We start from the raw sequence: 19,496 nt of genomic DNA on the forward strand, positions 1-19,496 counted from the left end.
GAGCCACAGCTACTGAAGCCCGCACGCCTAGAGCCCAGGCTCTGCAACAAGAGAAGCCACCACAATGAGAAGACCACGTACCACAATGAAGAGTAGCCCCGCTCACCACAACTAGAGAAAGCCTATGCACAGCAACCAAGACCCAATGCAGCCAAAAATAAATAAATAAAATAAATAAATTTATATATAAAAAAAGAAAGTTAAAAAAAAGGATCTGGAAAGATATATATATATATATATATATATATATATCTGAATCTCTTTGCTGTACACCTGAAACTAATGCAATATTGTAAATCAAGTATACTTCAATTTTATAAAAAACGAAAAAGATAGGATGAAGCTAATAATTTAGATTAGGTAGCACACGGAATATTCTGAGGAGGTGATATTAAGGCTGAGGCCTGAAGGATGAGTAGAATTTAACTAGTTAAAGAGAAAGGGAAAAGTACTTTAGGAAGAAGAAGTAACATTTGTCAAGGCTTACACTTTAATCACTCAGTCAATATTTTTTAAACATCTACTAAATATGTAATGCTTTTCAAATAACAGTATAGAGAAATATAAGACTTGGCCTTCCCTTAGCGAGACAAGACATAAATAGAATAACCAATTGTATTAGTCTGCTCAGGATGCTATAACAAAATACCACAGACTGGGTGCCTTAAACAACAGAAATTTATTTTCTCATAGTTTGGAGGCTAGAAGTTCATGATCAAGATGCTAGCAAATTTGGTTTCTGGTAAGAGCTCTCTTCCTATCTTGTAGTTGACTGCCTTCTCGTCATGCCCTCATATGACATTTCCATGGTGATGTGCATGCACAAGGGAGGGCAGTAGAGAAAGAGAGTGAGCTCTCTGGTGTCTCTTCTTATAAGGACACTAATCCTATTGGATCAGGGCTCCACCCTTATGATCTCATTAACCTTAGAGGCTCCATCTGCAAATACAGCCACACTGGGGGTTAGGGCTTCAACATATGAATTGGGAGGGGAGGGGGACACAAATATTCAGTATATAACATCAATCAATAAACAAAAAATAATAATAGGAACAGGTATAGCACAGGGAACTCTACTCAATGCTCTGTGGTGACCTAAATGCTCTGTGGTGACCTAACTCTTAAAAAAGAGGGGATATCTATATATAGATATAGATATAGATATGGATATATATATATATAACTGATTCACTTTGTTGTACAGCAAAAACTAACACAACATTGTAAACCAACTATACCCCAATAAAAATTTTTTTAAATAATAATAGGAACAGAATGAGTTTATTCTATTCATTCATTAAACAAATAAGAATGAATACCCATCATGTACAGGCATATCTTGTTTGATTACATTTTGCTTTGTAACCTTCTACAAATTGAAGGTTGTGGTAACCCTGCATCAAGCAAATCTATTGGCACTATCTTTCCAACAGCATTTGCTCACTTTGTGTCTCTGTGTCACATTTTGGTAATTCTCACAATATTTCAAACTTTTTCATTATTATTATATTTGTTACGGTGATCTGTGTCCAGTGATCTTTGATGTTACTACTATTAATTGCTGAAGTATTTTTAAACTAAGGTATGTACATTTTTTTAGACATAATACTATTGCACACTTAATAGACTACAGTACACTATAAACATAACTTTTATAAGCACTGGGAAGACAAAAAATTCGTGTGACTTGCTGTGTTTTGCTATTTGCTTTATTGTGATGGTCTTGAATACAACTCACAATATCTGCAAGGTATGCCTGTACCAGATACTGTATTAAGGGTGGAGAATACATCCTGCAACAGGCAAACAAGGCTTCTATCATGGAGCTTATAGGCTAGATAGGAAGTAATCACAGTAAAGGGCAATAAGAATAATGACAAGTATGTTAGCACTCGAGCAGTAGCAGGGATAGGCAACCTATCCCTGTGTTCCAATACATCAGAAAAAATCTAAAGAAGTATATTTGGAGGATGGGCAGAGATAGCCAAGTGAAGAGTGGAATTAGAGTGTTCTGGACAGAGAGAGCAGTATATACAAAGACTGGGGCAAGAAAGTGGGTCAAGAAGTTCCATGTAGCTGGTGTAGGGGAAAGAAAAAAACCTTTTCCCTCTATCCTCTTATTTTCAGGGTCTGGGGCCCTGCAGATTAAGCTGACAAAAGACGGGTTAACAGAATTTTAAAAAACAACATTTTAGGGCTTCCCTGGTGGCACAGTGGTTGAGAGTCCGCCTGCCGATGCAGGGGACATGGGTTCGTGCCCCGGTCCGGGAAGATCCCACATGCCGTGGAGCGGCTGGGCCCGCGAGCCATGGCCGCTGAGCCTGCGCGTCCAGAGCCTGTGCTCCGCAACGGGAGAGGCCACAACAGTGAGAGGCCCGCGTACCGCAAAAAAAAAAAAAACAAACAAAAAAAATCAACATTTTATTTACACATGCAACATGCATACACATGGGCGAATTCATTGATAAGTGACTCAAAGAGGTGGTTAGAATTTGGGGCCTACCTATCATCTTAGCAAAGGGCAATATATTTGTGGAGAAGTAACAAGACAAAGAAACAGGGTTTGGGCCTCTAGGGGTGGTAAATTGTGGAAAGGTAAATAGATGGGGAAATGAATGGAAGATAAAGGTTATTTTAGTAAGGGTTTTTGGTGCAGACCCAGCTCGGTGCCAACCCTCTGTCTCCAGTGATAATGGTTGTTTTCCTGCTCCTTTTACAGGAGAGGGGAGGGGATACACCTTCACAAAGGGGAATTTATGTCATGCTTTTAGGCAGATAGGGGGAGGGCAAAAAGATTTATGTTTGCTGTCTTAATTGCTTTCAGTTCAAAATAATCCTCATGCCAAAGTGGCATTTTCTGATCCCCTTCACTGGAATATATAGTATAAGAGGGAGACAGGCGACTTAAGGCTGAATGAGGAGGCAGAGACTAGACCTTGGACAGCCTTGTAAGACTAGTTAAAGGGTTTGGACTATATCCTGAGAACAATGGGAAATCCTAAATTGGGGCATGTAAAAAGTTAATAAACTGAAACTTCAATTAAAATGGAGTTGGGAGACCAGAAGAGGGCGTGAGAGCAATAGCAGAGCCCAACAGGAAGAGGAAAGACTTCCTCTTCTTTCCTGGCAAGAGCTCAGCCAATGAGAGACTGTCACAACTCAGCCAAGGAAGAGCCATGGACTTTTTGTTTACTATAGCCCTCCTGACTTCCTTTTCCCCTCTATAAAAGAGTTCTTCTTCTCCATTTTTGTTGGGGACTTTCACATGGCTCACCATAGTTGCAGATCCTGAATTGAACTTTGCTGATCCCCCAAAAAACATTTGTTGCTGAAGAAATAACTGTTAGTCTATTTTTTTATTTTTAATTTTTTTAATTAATTAATTTATTTATATTTTGGCTGCGTTGGGTCCTCATAGCTGTGCGCAGGCTTTCTCTAGTTGCAGAGAGCGGGGGCTACTCTTTGTTGCGGTTCGTGGGTTTCTCATTGTGGTGGCTTCTTGTTGCGGAGCGCAGGCTCTAGGCGCACCGGCTTCAGTAATTGTGGCACGTGGGCTCAATAGCTGGGGCTTGCGGGCTCTAGAGCTCAGGCTCAGTAGTTGTGGCGCATGGGCTTAGTTGCTCCACGGCATGTGGGATCTGTCCAGACCAGGGCTCAAATCTGTCCCCTGCATTGGCAGGCGGATTCTTAACCACTGCGCCACCAGGGAAGTCCCAGTCTATTTGTTTTAGGTCAACAGTGGGGAGGCTTAGCGAGGGGGGTCCTGACATGATTAAACTTGTTTTTGGAGGTAGGTGAGACTTGAGGCAGGAAGAGACATGAAGGTGTCTATTTAGGAGGTAAAATTAGTAGGGCTCTGAGACTGGATGTTAGGGCTAAAAAAAGAGAGTGGTTTCAGGTTTGGGCGATGGAGAAACTGGGATAGGTAATATTTCAAGTAAGGTAATATTTCAAGTATGAGGAACGAGGAGTTCCATTCTGAACAAAGTATTTGTGAGACATCCAGTTGACAGCTAGGCATTTAGGTCTGGAGTTCTAAAAAGAGTCTGGCTGGAGATACAGATTTTGGAACAATTTTAGATAAAAAATTGAGGCCATGAGAATGAAAGAGTTTGCCTAAGAAGAAGGTGTAAGATGAGAAGGCCTAGAACTGACCCCTGAAGCATTCTAATGTTAGGGGTTCTGTAAAGGAAACTGATAAAGAACAGAGCAGTAGGAGGAAAACCAGGAGACTGTGTGATCAGAGATGCCAAAGGAAGGGGGTGACTTGATGAAGAGAGAGGAGCGAAGATGGTGGGGGAAGCTTCACGGTCAGGTAGTACAAAGTGGATAAGAGGCAGCGTACAACAGGGACAAGAGAAGCGTACAGATAAGGAGGACTGAAGGAATTCAGAAGAGTAAGCTTGCTCTGGCTATACCAGTGGGCCTGCACCTTGCCAATGATACCATGTCTAGTTTCTTGAATAGTTCCCTAAACCCTGGTTTCCAAATCTGATTGAATATGAAACAGACCAAGAGGCAGGCTAAGGAAAAGGATAATTTATCATGTTTGGAATAATGCTTATTGTAACCTAACTCCACTTGCCAGCTAAAGATATGTTGATAATGGGTGATGGCAGGATGCTCAAGTGGTTGCTGGACAGTGAGTTTAAGTAGGTCAATCAGGAACAGAAAAGGAAGTAAAAATGCTCTAAAAGAGTCCATCAAAGCACAACTTCAAACAATGGGGTCTGAATGGGCACAAAACTGCAACAAATGTGTTAGCCCAGTGAACAATGGTCAGAAAAGAGATGCTCTTTATTAGAAAAAAGAAAAAAAGGGCAGGGGGGTGGGGGTGAATTTTAGGCAAATTCTAAGCTTAAGAGCCAGAGTGCTAAGCATCACAGAGTCTTTAAATGCTGAGCCTAGACACACATTTTCACACAAAAAATATCATCTTTATATATCCTGTGTTGTGAGTTCCTACATTTAAATTTACAAGAATCAAATGCGCAGGTACAAGACACAGCAGCATGTTGTGTGAAACAGCGCTATGTGTGTAAAATAACAAAAAGCTTAGCATGAGCAGTCATGTGACTGTTATGCACATACAACTTTAGTGCACTTTAATAGAAGTCATCCAGATAGTAAAAGCAATAGTCCTACTGCCTTCTGAATTCATTTGACTAAATCTGGAGTGCTGTGTTCAGTTAAAGCATCACATTTTAAGAGTAATATCGCTTACCCACCCCTGTCTTTCCATTCCCACTGCCAGTCTCTCATCTCAAAGATGGTCAATCCCTCCCATGGCACAAGCCTTTTGCAGTGTCACTTCGCCATTCCTCCCATCTCCTCCTGTTGAGACACAGGCTGGCCCTGTGTCTTAATCTGACCAATAAGGAGTGATGGGGTTTGACTTACAGACCTAGGCCTTAAGGGGTCTCACTGCGTCCGTTTTTGCCTTCTTGGTTGCCAGCCGCCAAGTCAAGAAGCTAGGATTAGACTACTAACTGATGAGAGGTCATGTGGAGGAGAAATGAGGGGCTCAGCCAACAGCCAGCAGCAAGGCCCCAAACATGTGAGTGCAGCCATCTTGGATCTTCCAGCCCTAATCAAGCCAACGATGGTAATATTCTGTATCTATGCTATCCAGTATGGGAGTCGCTAGCCACATATGTGTATTGAGTCCTCAGAATGTGGCTAGGGCATCTGAAGAGCTTCATTTTTAATTTCACTTGAATTTAACTAAACTGTAGCTAGTGGCTACCACACTGGACAGTGTAGAACACTATTTCCACTCTAACTCATCCAGCATAATCCTGCTAACAGAACAGGGCATATGGCAGCATAAAATCACCTTAGCACCTACCCTTTATGGGGCTATAAGTACACAAGCAGTGACTAGAGATGGCTGGTGGTAAAGGTTATAGCTCTGTCAACTGGTGTTTAAAACAAAACAAAACACTCCCCTGCAACATCACCCAAAGGAAGGGAGTGACCCATTCTAATCTGATTTTATCTGCATAAAATGTGAGAACCAGAAAGGGAAATTTCCACACAAATGGAATATACCATTGAGTCCCACATCTACCCTAGAGATGTCCTCATTAGGACAGCAACCTTTAAAAACTGTTTTCTTCAACCATATGGTTACCAAAGGGGAAAGGGAGGAAGAGAGGGAGAAATTAGGTGTGTGGGATTAGTAGATACAAACTACTGTACACAAAATAAGCAACAAGGATTTACTGTATATCCCAGGGACCTATATTCAGTATCTTGTAATAACCTATAGTGGAAAAATAATCTGAAAAAAGAAAATATATCTGAATCACTTTGCTGTACACCTGAAACCAACATGATATTGTAAATCAACTATACTTCAATTAAAAAAATATTGCAGAGACTGTTTTTCTCATCTACCAAAAACCAAAATTTTAATAGTTCCCTGTTCACACATTTCGGGGGTAGGGGGAGCAAGAAGGAAATCTGAGAGCCTCTTACGTGTGTTAGACACAGTCACATACATTAATGCACGTAGTTCTCTTAACGGTGTTTTTTCAGACTAAGGAAATAGAAGTTCAGAGAGATTGTGACTTGCCTAAGGACCTAAAGTTAAGTTAGTGCCAGAGATAAAATTCAAATCCAACCTCCGGATTTCCCAACACACCACAACGCCTCTCTTAACAAGAATAAAAATTTCTGCTCTCCTGAGATTTTCCGTGATCTGGGCACCTAAATACTCATTTCCAGTTAATGTCTTAACTCTTACCAGATTGATCTCATTTTGCATCCTTTCACTTTCTCCTTTCATTTCTTCTAAGTCTACCCACCCTTCAAAATCCAGTTGAAGTCTGAAACTTGAATGCTAACTCTCAATGCTAATTAATTTCCCTTTCCTCTGAATTTTTACGTCACTTATAATGGGCACCACATAATGTAGCATTCTTTGTTACATTACTTTTCGTTAAACAGACCGTAATCTCTTTCAGGACAGAGGTCATACTAAATCTTTGAAGAATGGCAATCTTTCCAATTTCCTATTTCCCTTTGAGCCATGAATAGGTAGTTCTGGAACGGATGAACAACCTAAACTCAACAGACAGATACTTCTTGATTAATTAAAGTCAGCCCCAAACTCTCGAGTTTAACTCTTTGCTTAATCTACCACGCACCAATTAATCCAGCAAGGTTGAATGGCGAACCGAGACCTCGGCCCGGCCACGTAAGGCTCCCAGCGGTCTCCCGCACGCCACGCCCAGCCTATTGGTTGTCGCTGAGGCGTGCCCCAGCCTTGGGTGGCCGATGGGGCGTGGCGTGCGTGAAGGAAGGCGTGGCCGAGAAGAGGAACCTACGCTCTGGATCACACTCGGTAGTCTCCGGTAGTCCTCGACAACTTCCGGCAACGGTCTCCTCCTCCGCTGATTCACCTCGGGTATTTCCGGTCTCCTTCGGGCCTTTTCGTCTGGCTCCCGCGCGGGTCTCTCCACTTCGGGTTTTTCCGTGTCCCGCTCGGAGGTGCTCGGCAAACGCTCGGCTTCCCCCATCCCCCGGTAACGGTTGCTGGTGAGTTTAAATGAGCCGGGGCTGGCCGGGCCGGAGCCGCTACGGGGGGGGCCTGAGGCACTGCAGAAAGTGGGCCTGAGCCTCCAGGATGACGGTGCTGCAGGAGCCTGTCCAGGTAATGGTAACCGTCTTCTCTGAGGCTTGGCTCTCAGCCTCGGTCGAGAAGCAGCGTATGGCCACTCCGCGGCCTGGTGCGGCCTAGGCCCAGCTGCTTCTCCCGCCTACCCTCACGCCGGCTCCTGCCTGTCTTCTCGTTGGTTCCGAGGCCTTGCCCGCAACCTCAGCCGTGTTACCTCTGGCCCTACGTTACTTCTTCCCCTGGGTGTGAGCGGAGTTCGGCAATAATACCTCATTTCTCCCTGGGCCAGCGTCCGGTGAGCCCCTCCTGTCAGCCCAGCGGCTGGGCCCCGGCCGGCGTGAGGGATGAGGGGCCGACAGCTCGCCCCAGGTGCTCTCTTGCCTAAGGATGTTTGGGAGGCACGTTTGATCAGCGCTTGTGCGATCTTCATAACGGTGCGGCAAGTCTGCAGGACGAGTGTTGGTTTTGTTTTTGTTTTCTGTGAGAGGTGGAGGGAGGGTAGGATCGGTGTTTTTAATACTAATTTCTATTTTGGTAACAGACTTTATAGTCCACGTTGCTTTTCTTGCTCAGTAAATTTCCCTCTGGACAACGATCTGCGAAGAGAGCCCCGAGGCCCAGTGCCGAGGCGCAAGCACCTATCCAAGGGGAGAGGGTGGAAACGGCAAATTGGATTTTTTCCATGACCTGTGAGGGGGATGAGGAGTGTTTTACTGTGCCTGTTTACAAGGCGTTCAGAAAATGAAAGACAAATGATGGTTTTTCCATCCATACCACACCAAGGTATGCTTTGACGCACAGTGCTCTGTTGGCATGGAAGAAACACTATTGGATTTTTAAGTGTGTGAAGCAGTGCCAAGTCATTTCCCCCCCGCCATCTGAAGCAACTGAATCTTTTGTCCCTTGGTGATGGACCAGGTCTGTGAGACTTTCACCCTATCCTGTGATCTTTGACTTAATTAGAAGAGTTGACCTCTGTCAACTGCTGTCATTGAGTCATGGGCTTTCTTTATTTTGAAGTTATAAAGCAAACCGATTTTAGAAATTGCTTCATATTGCCCTTAAAGACCTGTGATGTAAAATAGTAAATATTTTAATACATCACTCCTTCCATATTTCCTTAATTTTTCTTCACAGGATGAAATATCAACTTCTCCTAGTTGGCTCCTTCTCCAGCTCTTTACATATAGCAGCTATTCGTTTTTTAATTAATGTAATGTGGGATTCTGTCTTAGGAAGTTTACCTGTTTGTACATTATACTGGTGCTTTCAAAGCTATTTCTTTCCATCCAAATTTCTCTTACTAGTGAAGAGTCTCTTTTTAAGATTTTTTTTTTGAGGCCTAACATGAAATTAGAAGTTGCTATCTATACTCTTAAATGGATAAGCAGATCACTCAAGTTGTTTAATTTCTGTTTCATATTTTTGTTATTTTGTCTTAATAATTAATGATACATTTGCCCTATAGGTACAGCTTCTAAAATGATAAACTAGTTTTATTGCTAGCCTATAACCACTTTTTAATAACAATTTCAACTTGCATAAAAACACGGAGAAGAAAAGAAACATGTAGCCAACTCCTTGATAGTACCCATAGGTTTTCTCTTTTTCCTTAAAGTAGTCTTAGCAGTAATGCATGTAGGTATTTTTAAGGCTTAAGAGTCAAATTTGTCTCCCCCCCCCACACACACACACTACCTTTGTTTATTAGATTTGGGGACCGAGGTAAGAAGTTTTAGGATATAGCTAGGTGAGAATTTTGGTTATAATTTTTAGGATAAGAAGTCATTCAAGAAGGGATCTGGAGCAGTAGGAGGAACAAGCAACTTTGGCTACGATGATAAAGATAAACTGATCAGGGATAGTGCTGAAAACAGGAAAGAAGAGTAGGGAAGAAAATAAAAATAGAACAACTAAATAAGATACTTTTTTTTTTAAACTATGATAAGCGATTGCATGTATTTGTAGAGGAATGAGAGTAAGTTGAAAAAGCGTTTCCTTTCTAGGGATGCCTCAGGGTTTGAGGTATTACTAGGCATAGGAAAAAGTTGCGAGAAAAGATGAGCAACTGTTTTTTGCTTTTTCTTTTTTTAAAGTTTTAACATGGAATACCCAGGTTGATATGTCACATAGCCTAAATATAAGCGCTCCAAATTATCTCTTATAGGAAATTGTTACTTTGAGTCTTTGCAAAAAATCTCTCCTATTATGAGGCAGAAATTCTGTCAATTATTTTATTTTTAAAATAACTATTTAGGGAAGACACACTAGCCTAAGTGACTTGAATCCATGCTAATTTGCATGTTTATAAAATTCACCTGATGAAGTTGATTTTTAAAGAGACATTTTATGTAGATTTATCAATTATTCCTGGGGGTAGGACATCACAGAAGTGTTGGATGAAGTTGTAAAAATCACCTTAGTAAGCAGTATAGTAAGTGGGTGCTTTACACATATAATATTGTTTTAGAGATTATTAGATAGTGAAGGAATACTTTTGGCTTGGGATAAGATGAACAGGGACAGCATCTAACGTGGATTCATAAGGTACCATTTTCAAGCAATAGAATTGAAGGTAGTGTATTCAGGAAAATTGTGTTAGATGATTCCCACCACCCCCCGTAATGGCTTTTCAATAAAGCTGTGTTATCCAACGAGAGTAGAAAAAAATGAAATTCCTAAATATATTTTATGCTTTTAAAAAATATATGTATGTAACTAAATTGATAAATCAATAGGCATTTGATTATTTGATCTTCATTGAAAAAATTTATATATTCAAGTTAGCTGAAACATTTTGTTTATAAAATTTTCTTTTGGAAAACAGATTACATTATATTTAGGTCCAATATAGTGTCTTGAAGACAGTGCTACATAGTACCTGAACTGGGAGAATAAGCTTTGGGATGGGGAGGTAGAGGGGGAAGTCGTTACAAATATGTAGTAATTCCTTTATGGACTAGTATCCCGATATAGCCTTTGTGCTTATATATAGAGAAAGCATGAGACAAATAATCACAAATTAATAATTATAAACTGTGATAAGAAGGGCACTATAAATAGGGTGTTAGGAGAGAGACCTAATAGGAGGGTCCTGACCTAAGTCAGATCTGCAATTGGACCATCAATGTTCAGAAGCAGCCTCAATGAAAAAAATCAAATTGGGAAGACTGTTATGCACCTGCTATGTGCCAAGCACAGATAAAAGACATTCTAACACCTACTCTAAAAAGGATGTTAGGAAAGTTCCTTTTGAGCAAATAACATTGAACCTGAGTTCAAAGTTTGAGAAGGAAACAGTAGTTTGAAGAGCATTACAAGCAGAGAAAACAGCATGTGCAAAGTGCCTAAGACACAGCAGAACTTGGCATTGGAAGAACTGAAGGAGGGCCAGTGTGGCTGGAGTTGCATAGTAATGGAAGGCCATTATAAGGAGTTCAGTTTTCATTCTAACTGTAATGGGGAATCACTGAAGGATTTTCAGCCATGGGTTGACACTATCTGATATAGATCTTAAGATCTCTCTGGCTACTATACGTGAAAGGTCAGGGAGGAAGGAGGCAAAAGTAAACACAGTCTTAGGATGAAGGTAACCTAGACTAAAGTGGTAGCAGTGAAGTAGGAAAGAAGTAGATAAATTCAAGAGATGTTTTAGAGGAAGAACCAATGAGACATGGAAATTGATTGTTTGTGGGGGGATCAAGAACAGCTACCTGGATTTAATTTGGGGGGGCACCATTTAATAAATGGAGAATTCTTTGAGAGGAGACAAATTTGAAGGAGGACAATTAAGAATTCTGTTGTGAACAAATTGAGTTGGAGATATTTGTGAAACCAACCAGTAGAAATGTGGATATGTAACCTCTAATCTTTTGAGGGGTCTAGTCTTGTTGGGAAGATAAGTATACTTAACAGGAACAACTGGATGATGTTACAAGTCAGTATGTGATTGCACAGATAACAATAAATACAGGAAAGAGAGATCCTTGTAGACTGGAAAAATGGGAACGGTTTCTTGAAGGAGTAGAACTTAAAGCTTTAGAAGGTGGAAAGGGTTTGAACTGGTAGGGAAGAGAGAATATTCTTGGCATGGAATGGCATGAGCAAGAGCCCAACGTTGAGAATGGTGTTTAGGAACAGGAAAATAATAAAACTATAGCATTGGCTAGGATGGAAATAGAGGAGGAAAAGATAAGGTTTTGCTAGCCAAGTAGAATCAGGTTACAGGGGACTTAACATCCAGGCTGAGGAGTTTAGATTTAATTTGTTGGTAATAAATAGCCATTATAGGTTTTTCAACCTATTGAAAAATTACGTAATGAAAGCACTGCTTTGGAAAAATTAATCTGATGCTATTGGGAAGGAGGGACAAGACAAGATTTAAGGAGACATACAGGCTAGTAGAGAAATCCAGTTACATGGTAATGTATATCAGGGTTTCTCAATCTTGGCACTATTGATGTTTTGAGCAAGCTAATTTTTTGTTGTAGGGGTACTGTCCTGTGTATTGTAGAGTGTTTTGCAGCATCCCTGGCCTCTACCCACTAGATGTCCCCTCTGTTTGTGACAACCAAAGATGCCCCCCCAGACATCACTACATGTCCTTTTGGGGGGCAAAATTGCCCAGACTGAGAACCACTGATGTAGACCTGAACTAAATTAGAGTTCTAGAAATTAGATTGTAATGTATAATAGGAAAATTCCACAGTGATTTTTTTTCTTCATACCTTCTTATATTGTTCATTTCTTTTATGATCTAAAAAAAGATCTTTTATAATCTAAAAGAAAACTATTTTCTTTTTTGACAAAAACAAGAATAACACAAAACAATCTATGTGGTCACATTTAAGTCTGCATTAGTTGTACAACTTACAGAGGTTTGTTTATATTTAAAATAATATTTTATATTTAAGAAGAGCAAGCAAGTAAGGAACTTTGCCATTTCATTTCTGTGGTGTTGATTTAAGTATCTTTAAAATCACTGTAGCCTAGGACTGACCCATTAATTTAATCAGTAGGATTTCTCTTTTAAACTTTTTTTTGGGGTCGGTGGGTGTTGCTCTGTTTGGCTTCATAACCTTTCGCAGCATTTCGTCCATGTGGCTTTACTTTGTAGAACTCCTGAAGTGATTCACTGAATGATATTCTTTTATGGGCAGGTTTACACCAGCAGTTGAGCAGTAAATGAATAACAAGGGGGCTAATCTTAACCCTGTCTGTCATGAGCTACCACTTTGTAATGCTTTAGAAAATAGTTTATTCCCCACTCCATTCCCCCAAAAGAGATACATACCGTCACTCAGATGCTGGAGCAGAGTGGTGATGGAAGCTGTTATGTGGCAAGTTTTACTTCTGGGATGTATGGGAGTTTTTGTTGCCTGCCTTCACTGTCCCTTTCTGACCCTCTTACGAATTGGTGATAAAGGAATGATGTTGTTTTGAGCAAAACTTGATTTTAAATCAGAAATGGATAGAACTCTTGAATATGATACTTTTTTTCTCTTTCATTTATTTAATTTTAAAAAGACAGAAAGTCAAAGTTCTAGGAGTTTTGGGCCACAATATTAATGTGCCAAATTTTCGTGGTGATCAATATCACTAATGTAGCTGGTGAATCAATCATTGGGTCTTTTTTTTTTTTTAGTTATTTTACTTTATTTTTTCAGCATCTTTACTGGAGTATAATTGCTTTACAATGGTGTGTTAGTTTCTGCTGTATCACAAGTGAATCAGCTATACATATACATATATCCCCATATCTCCTCCCTCTTGCGTCTCCCTCCCACCCTCCCTATCTCACCCCTCTAGGTAGTCACAAAGCACCGAGCTGATCTCCCTGTGCTATGCGGCTGCTTCCCACTAGCTATCTATTTTACATTTGGTAGTGTATATGTATCCATGCCACTCTCTCACTTCGCCCCAGCTTACCCTTCCCCTTACCTGTGTGCTCAAGTCCATTCTCTACGTCTGCGTCTTTATTCCTGTCCTGGCCCTAGGTTCTTCAGAATCTATTTTTGTGTGTGTGTGTGGCTTATATGTTACAAAATAAACAACTGTGGCAGATATAATGAGAGATGTTACATAACACAAACTATAAATTATATTTATTGAATTTGTTTATATTAAGAGCTAGAAAAGCAAAAGGTTTTAAGTGCCTAATGTGTGCCAGTCAGTATACCAGGAGCACCATATCATTTCATTTAACCCACACAAGTCCAAAAATAGAGTTCCATTTTTCACATGAGGAAATTGAGGCTGAGAAACGTTAAATAATTCCCCAAAGTCACACTGCTGAAAGTGCTGGCACACACATTTGAACACAGGTCTCCAACATCAAATCCTGGGTATATTCTTTCTCTTCACCATGTTCTTTTAGTAGGTTCTTAGGAAATCCCCATATTTTATAAAGGAGTAATTAGGTGGTAATTAATTGCATTACAAAAATAATTCTATGTACCATGGAGTTTCTTTCGAGATTTCCAGAGATCCTTAACTATTGGACATATAATAATATAGAAAAACTTAAGGCTAAGACTAACATAAAATGCTAACAGTGGGAGGACTGCCAGAGTTCAAAGGCCATTTGTTTATTCATTCACCATACATTAGTTAAAGCACCTACTTAAAAAGTACATAATAGGGCTTCCCTGGTGGCGCAGTGGTTGAGAGTCTAACTGCCGATGCAGGGGACACGGGTTCGTGCCCCGGTCCGGGAAGATCCCACATGCCGCGGAGCGGCTGGGCCTGTGAGCCATGGCTGCTGAGCCTGCGCGTCCGGATCCTGTGCTCCGCAACAGGAGAGGCCGCAACAGTGAGAGGCCCGCATACCGCAAAAAAAAAAAAAAGTACATAATAAATGCTGGGAGTATATAGTGAGCAAAAACAGATGTAGTCCCTACCTTTCTAAAGTTTATATTATAGTGAGGAAGACATTATTCACATACTCTTCTAAATATGTGTAAAATTAAAACAGTGAGAAGTATTGCAAAGGAAAGGTACTTGGTGTCATCAGAGTGTATAAGGATGCCTAACCTCATCTGGGTGTCCTAAAAAAGCCTTCCCTGGGAAAGAAGTCCAAAGAATGACTAGAATTTGCATATTTTGAAGGAAAGGAAGGGGGTGTGCCAGGCAAAATGAACTGTATGTTTAAAGGACCTGTGGCAGAAGGATAACATGGCAGATTTGAGGAGCTGAAAGAAGGTCGTTGTGGTAGCATGGAAAGCATGAGAAAATATGATGCAAGATGAACAGAAGAGGTAGGTACAGACTATACCACACTGCCTAGTTTGGTGGCTTTTGCTTTTATCATTAAGAACAGTGAGAAGCCTTTGAAGGATTTTAAGCAAAGGGGTGATATGATCAGATCTGACTTGTGAAAAGCTCATAGGGAGAGAATGGATCATAGGGTAGAAAAGAATTCAGAGGGGCTAAGTAAGACACTCTTAAAGTAATCCAGGGAAAAAATGGTCTGCCTTTAAAAGTAAATGTTTAGGGGACTTCCCTGGCAGTCCCCTAAGTGCAGTGGTTAAGACTCTGCGCTTCCAATGCAGGAGGCGCAGGTTTGATCTCTGGTCGGGGAACTAAGATCCCACATGCCACACCAAAAAAAAAAAAAAAAAAAAAAATGTTTATTAAGTTTCTTCCTTTCATTATTACTGCAGTTGCCTAATTTAAATGAGTATCGGGGCTTCCCTGGTGGCGCAGTGGTTAAGAATCCCCCTGCCAATGCAGGAGACACGGGTTCGAGCCCTGGTCCGGGAAGATCCCACATGCCTCGGAGCAGCTAAGCCCGTGTGCCACAACTACTGAAGCCCACGCACCTAGAGCCCTTGCTCTGCAGAAAGAGAAGCCACTGCAATGAGCAGCCTGAACACCACAATGAGGAGTAGACTCCACTCGCTGCAACTAGAGAGAGCCCATGCGCAGCAACGAAGACCCATCGCAGCTAATAAATAAATTAATTTAAAAAATTTTTTAATAAAATGAAATAAATGAGTATCATTTTGAAAGATACCTATAGGCATAGTTTCAGAACCCTAGGTCATATATGGTCTGGTAGAACACCAGAAGGCCAGATCAGTTCTTTGGGGGGTTTAGAATTTAGCCAGTCACTGTGCTAGGCTTATCTCAGAGGTAAGTATTGTTATCCTTATTTTACAGATGATTAAAGCTAAAGGTCAGAGAATTGATTTGGTCATCTAGATTAGTGTCCGAGGGATCTTTATCTGCCTTGGATTGAGGTGTGGAGATCATATTAAGTATTCAAGAAATAATTGAGTCACATTAGGTTTGAATACCCTTTAGCTGTTGTTTTCTGAATGACTTTTTTTGAGTTATTCTACCCAAATGTTGAAATTCTCTGAGGAAAACACAGTTTATTGCATTATCTTTTATCTGTCTCTTTGTTGTGTTGTAGTATAGAGGAAATACAGATTAGATAGCAGTGATTCTGTAGTATGTTTAAAACCTGCTATTATATTCGCTCCTTGCTAACACCACATATTTTTGTTCAAAGGTTCAGCTTTCTGGCTGTTTGATAAGAAAACAAAAGCACAGTGAGCACAATGACAATGACCAGATAGATGCCTGTAGAATAATACCCGACTTACTTCTCATTGTCAGTAAATACCTGAAAATTCAAAATGTTAAGGCTTTGTGTAACCTACCTGAAGAACTTGATTTTCTCAAATTGGTTAAGTTTTTTATGTTGTTGTTTTTTTTTTACTGCAATCAGGATCATATAGCAAACAAAGTAGATGCTCAATAAATATTTACCAAATGGATGAATGATGTATTTCAGAGGTGGCAGGCATATTGAATAAGATGATAAGGAAAATGATCCAAGTAGTATGGAGACATGATCTCAGCTGCCATTTACCAGAAAAATCTGGTTATCTTCCAGGTATTTATAGATCACACCACTGAGAGATTTTATTGCCCCCAAATCTGATGTATTCCAACCCCTCGGTCAGACTGACCCTTATCTCCTTACCAGATTCTTGGTTCCTTTATAATGTTTTGCTTATTGTATCAAGGAAGAAACAGCTGGATGTTAATTTGTATTTTTTTATATTGCCAACATTAATGTTTTAATAATGTTTATAGGAATATCTTATATTTTACTTCCAGATTGGGTTACTAAAAGTTTACAGGTCAGTAAGTGGAAAATAGATTCAGAGTTTTAAAACATTCATTCAACAAACTTTATTGAGCATTCACTATGTTTTTGTTTTGTTTTGTTTTGTTTTTGTACGCGGGCCTCTCACTGTTGTGGCCTCTCCCGTTGCGGAGCACAGGCTCCGGACGCGCAGGCTCAGCGGCCATGGCTCACGGGCCCAGCCGCTCTGCGGCATGTGGGATCCTCCTGGACCGGGGCACGAACCTGTATCCCCTGCATCGGCAGGCAGACTCTCAACCACTGCGCCACCAGGGAAGCCCAAGCATTCTCTATGTTTGAAGACAGTTATCTAGGATAACTAGGGAAATAACTTAGTTAAGTAGGATAACCAGGGAATTATAGAGAAAAATAGAATCTGGCTTTTGCCCGCAAGAAGTTGCAACCTGGTTAACCAAATAATATAACCAAATCTAATAAAAAGCCTGATATTTTTTTAAAAAGTATAAACAAAATTGTCTAGGACCTCATAGAATGGAGTAATTAATATTGCATGGGATAGATCAGTGAAGGCTTCATGAAAGGAAGAGACCATGTAAGCTGAATTTTGAAGAAAGGATGACAAATTTCAGGAGATAGAAGTTAAAGACAAAGGACAGCCCAAACAGAGGTGAAGACTCTGAAATATGAAAATACAGCTGATGTTTAGGGACTGATGGAGCTTTGTTCTGTAGATGTTTATTATGTAAACTTTGTGGGGCTATCCAAGAGGAATCATTAGCAAGTTTTGATCAGGGAAGAAGACACGATAGTGATAATGATGAGGGCAGCAGCTAAAATTTATTGAGTAATTATTAGGTATGTGCTAGGAACCATTGTGTACTTTATTGGAGTCTTATGTTTTAAATTAAGAGACTGAGTCTTAAGAGACATTGTTACTTGCCCAAGACACAGAACTAGTAAGTCATGGAACATGAATTTGAACCCAAGCCTCTCACTATTGTCTCCTGTTTAGCCGTGATGATGTTTTTGTTTGAGGAATTTTGGGACAGGATGGATTACATTGTAGCCTGTAGGTAGAAAAACCACTTAGGAAAATAAAAGTTTACAGGAAAGAAGATTCTGTTACAGACTGGGACTAGGAAAGAGGGGATAGACCCTAGGTACTTTTCTTTATGTGCAGTTCTATAAATGATGGTTAGATTCACTAACCAGCCCATTAAAATCTTTTAAATCCATAACTTACCCAGATTGATTTACCAGTACAATTGTTATTTCATGTATACTTACCCAACGTTTCTGACCTTGTATAGTGAAAGACTTTTTGAGTTTCAAACAAGGAGTACCTCTCCTAGTCCTGGCAGCGGCAGTGCTCCTCAAGGCACTAGTACTGCTGTAGTCTCTAATATGCAAAAGAGAAAGCATGTTTCTAGGTCAGTAACTTGTCTCTTCCCCTTTCAAGTATCTGAATTGAATTCCATAAATATTTATTGAACACCTTTTATGTATTGGGCTCTAATACTGTCTCCCATCAGCTAGACCAGTGATTCTTAATGAACCAAGATATTTGTGAACCCCACACACTGTATACACATTTTCTGTATATATGTCCATGTGCTTTTTTCTGGGGAGGAGGTCCATAGCTTTATAAGTTTTTCAAAAGAGTATACTATAAAAGGAGACAGAACTACTTACCTAGAAAGTAGAAGAATCGTTCTGAACCCTGAATGCTTACCAGTAAAAAGGTTTAAAAATAAGGATATCTAAACTCAATCCCAACTTCCAGAGATTGTGATTCAGTGGATTTGAGGTAGAGCACCACAAGAAAGGGTTGATAGCCACTGATCTAGACAGGAGTAACACTAAAATGCACTCTATGAGAACAGAAACTATTTGTTATTTATTGTGTGCCTAGAGTCTAGAAAGTGCTGGCACATAGTAGGCACTCAGTAAATATTTATTGAATAAATGAATATTAGAGCTCTCCAGTGAAGAAAGCTTTATGAAGTAGATATTATTTAAGCTGGGTCTATAGGGATGAGGAATTTATAAGAGGAGGTAGGTGAAGGAGCCCACATTCCCCAGTGAAGGAAAAGGAAGTACAGAGACACAGAGGTCTAAAATTTCATGGGGAGTTGAGTGAGTAAATTCAGATATGTTAGGAGCCATACAGTGAAGAGCCTTATTAATATGTTATGGAGTTTGCACTGTGGGCAGTGAGGTTTTATTACTTAATTTAGACATGTTAATTTGAGTATTATATGCAAGGCTCTGTGCTAAGAGTTACCTTGAAACTCTCTATGTTTGTATATTTATGTTCTTTTTCCTCCACTTACAGGCTGCTATATGGCAAGCACTAAACCACTATGCTTACAGAGATGCAGTTTTCCTCGCAGAGCGACTATATGCAGAAGGTTTGTAATCTGTTCGTTTCTATAGAACTGTAAAAGAATAAAATATATGGAATTCCATCACTTTTTATGACTGTAACAAGATTCTGGGTATTCCTTTTTTTTTTTTTTGGCCACGCCACGGGGCATGTGGGATCTTAGTTCCCCGACCAGGAATAGAACCCGTGGCCCGTGTATTGGAAGCACGGAGTCTTAACCACTGGACCACCAGGGAAGTCCCCTAGGTATCACTTTTGTTTTATCTTTATGATTGACACTAGTTCATAAAAATATTTCCGAGTGTCTGTGTAGCTCCTTATATGCTACTTTTAATAACTGTGTAGAGTTGCTTTGGGTTTTATGCTATGGT

The 19,496-nt window shown here is 40.2% G+C and overlaps 1 protein-coding gene across 9 annotated transcripts in view; it reads left to right on the forward strand.

The window, feature by feature from the left end:
• The first annotated feature begins 7,537 nt into the window (after positions 1-7,537).
• The window catches only part of CDC27 (cell division cycle 27), a 59,254-nt gene continuing 47,295 nt past the window's right edge, over positions 7,538-19,496 (forward strand). For all 9 annotated transcript variants that reach the window (XR_014326984.1, XM_082861651.1, XM_082861655.1 and 6 more), the window contains exons 1-2: positions 7,538-7,657; positions 19,075-19,150. Coding sequence is in view for 8 of the 9 variants with exons in the window: in XM_082861651.1 (XP_082717777.1) it covers positions 7,631-7,657; positions 19,075-19,150 (103 nt within the window). In the remaining variant the exon portion in view is untranslated. The remainder of the gene's footprint in view (positions 7,658-19,074; positions 19,151-19,496) is intronic.

This window comes from Leucopleurus acutus (genome assembly GCF_964270905.1).
Source record: "Leucopleurus acutus genome assembly, chromosome: 19".
In the NCBI taxonomy this organism is placed as follows: Eukaryota; Metazoa; Chordata; class Mammalia; order Artiodactyla; family Delphinidae; genus Leucopleurus; species Leucopleurus acutus.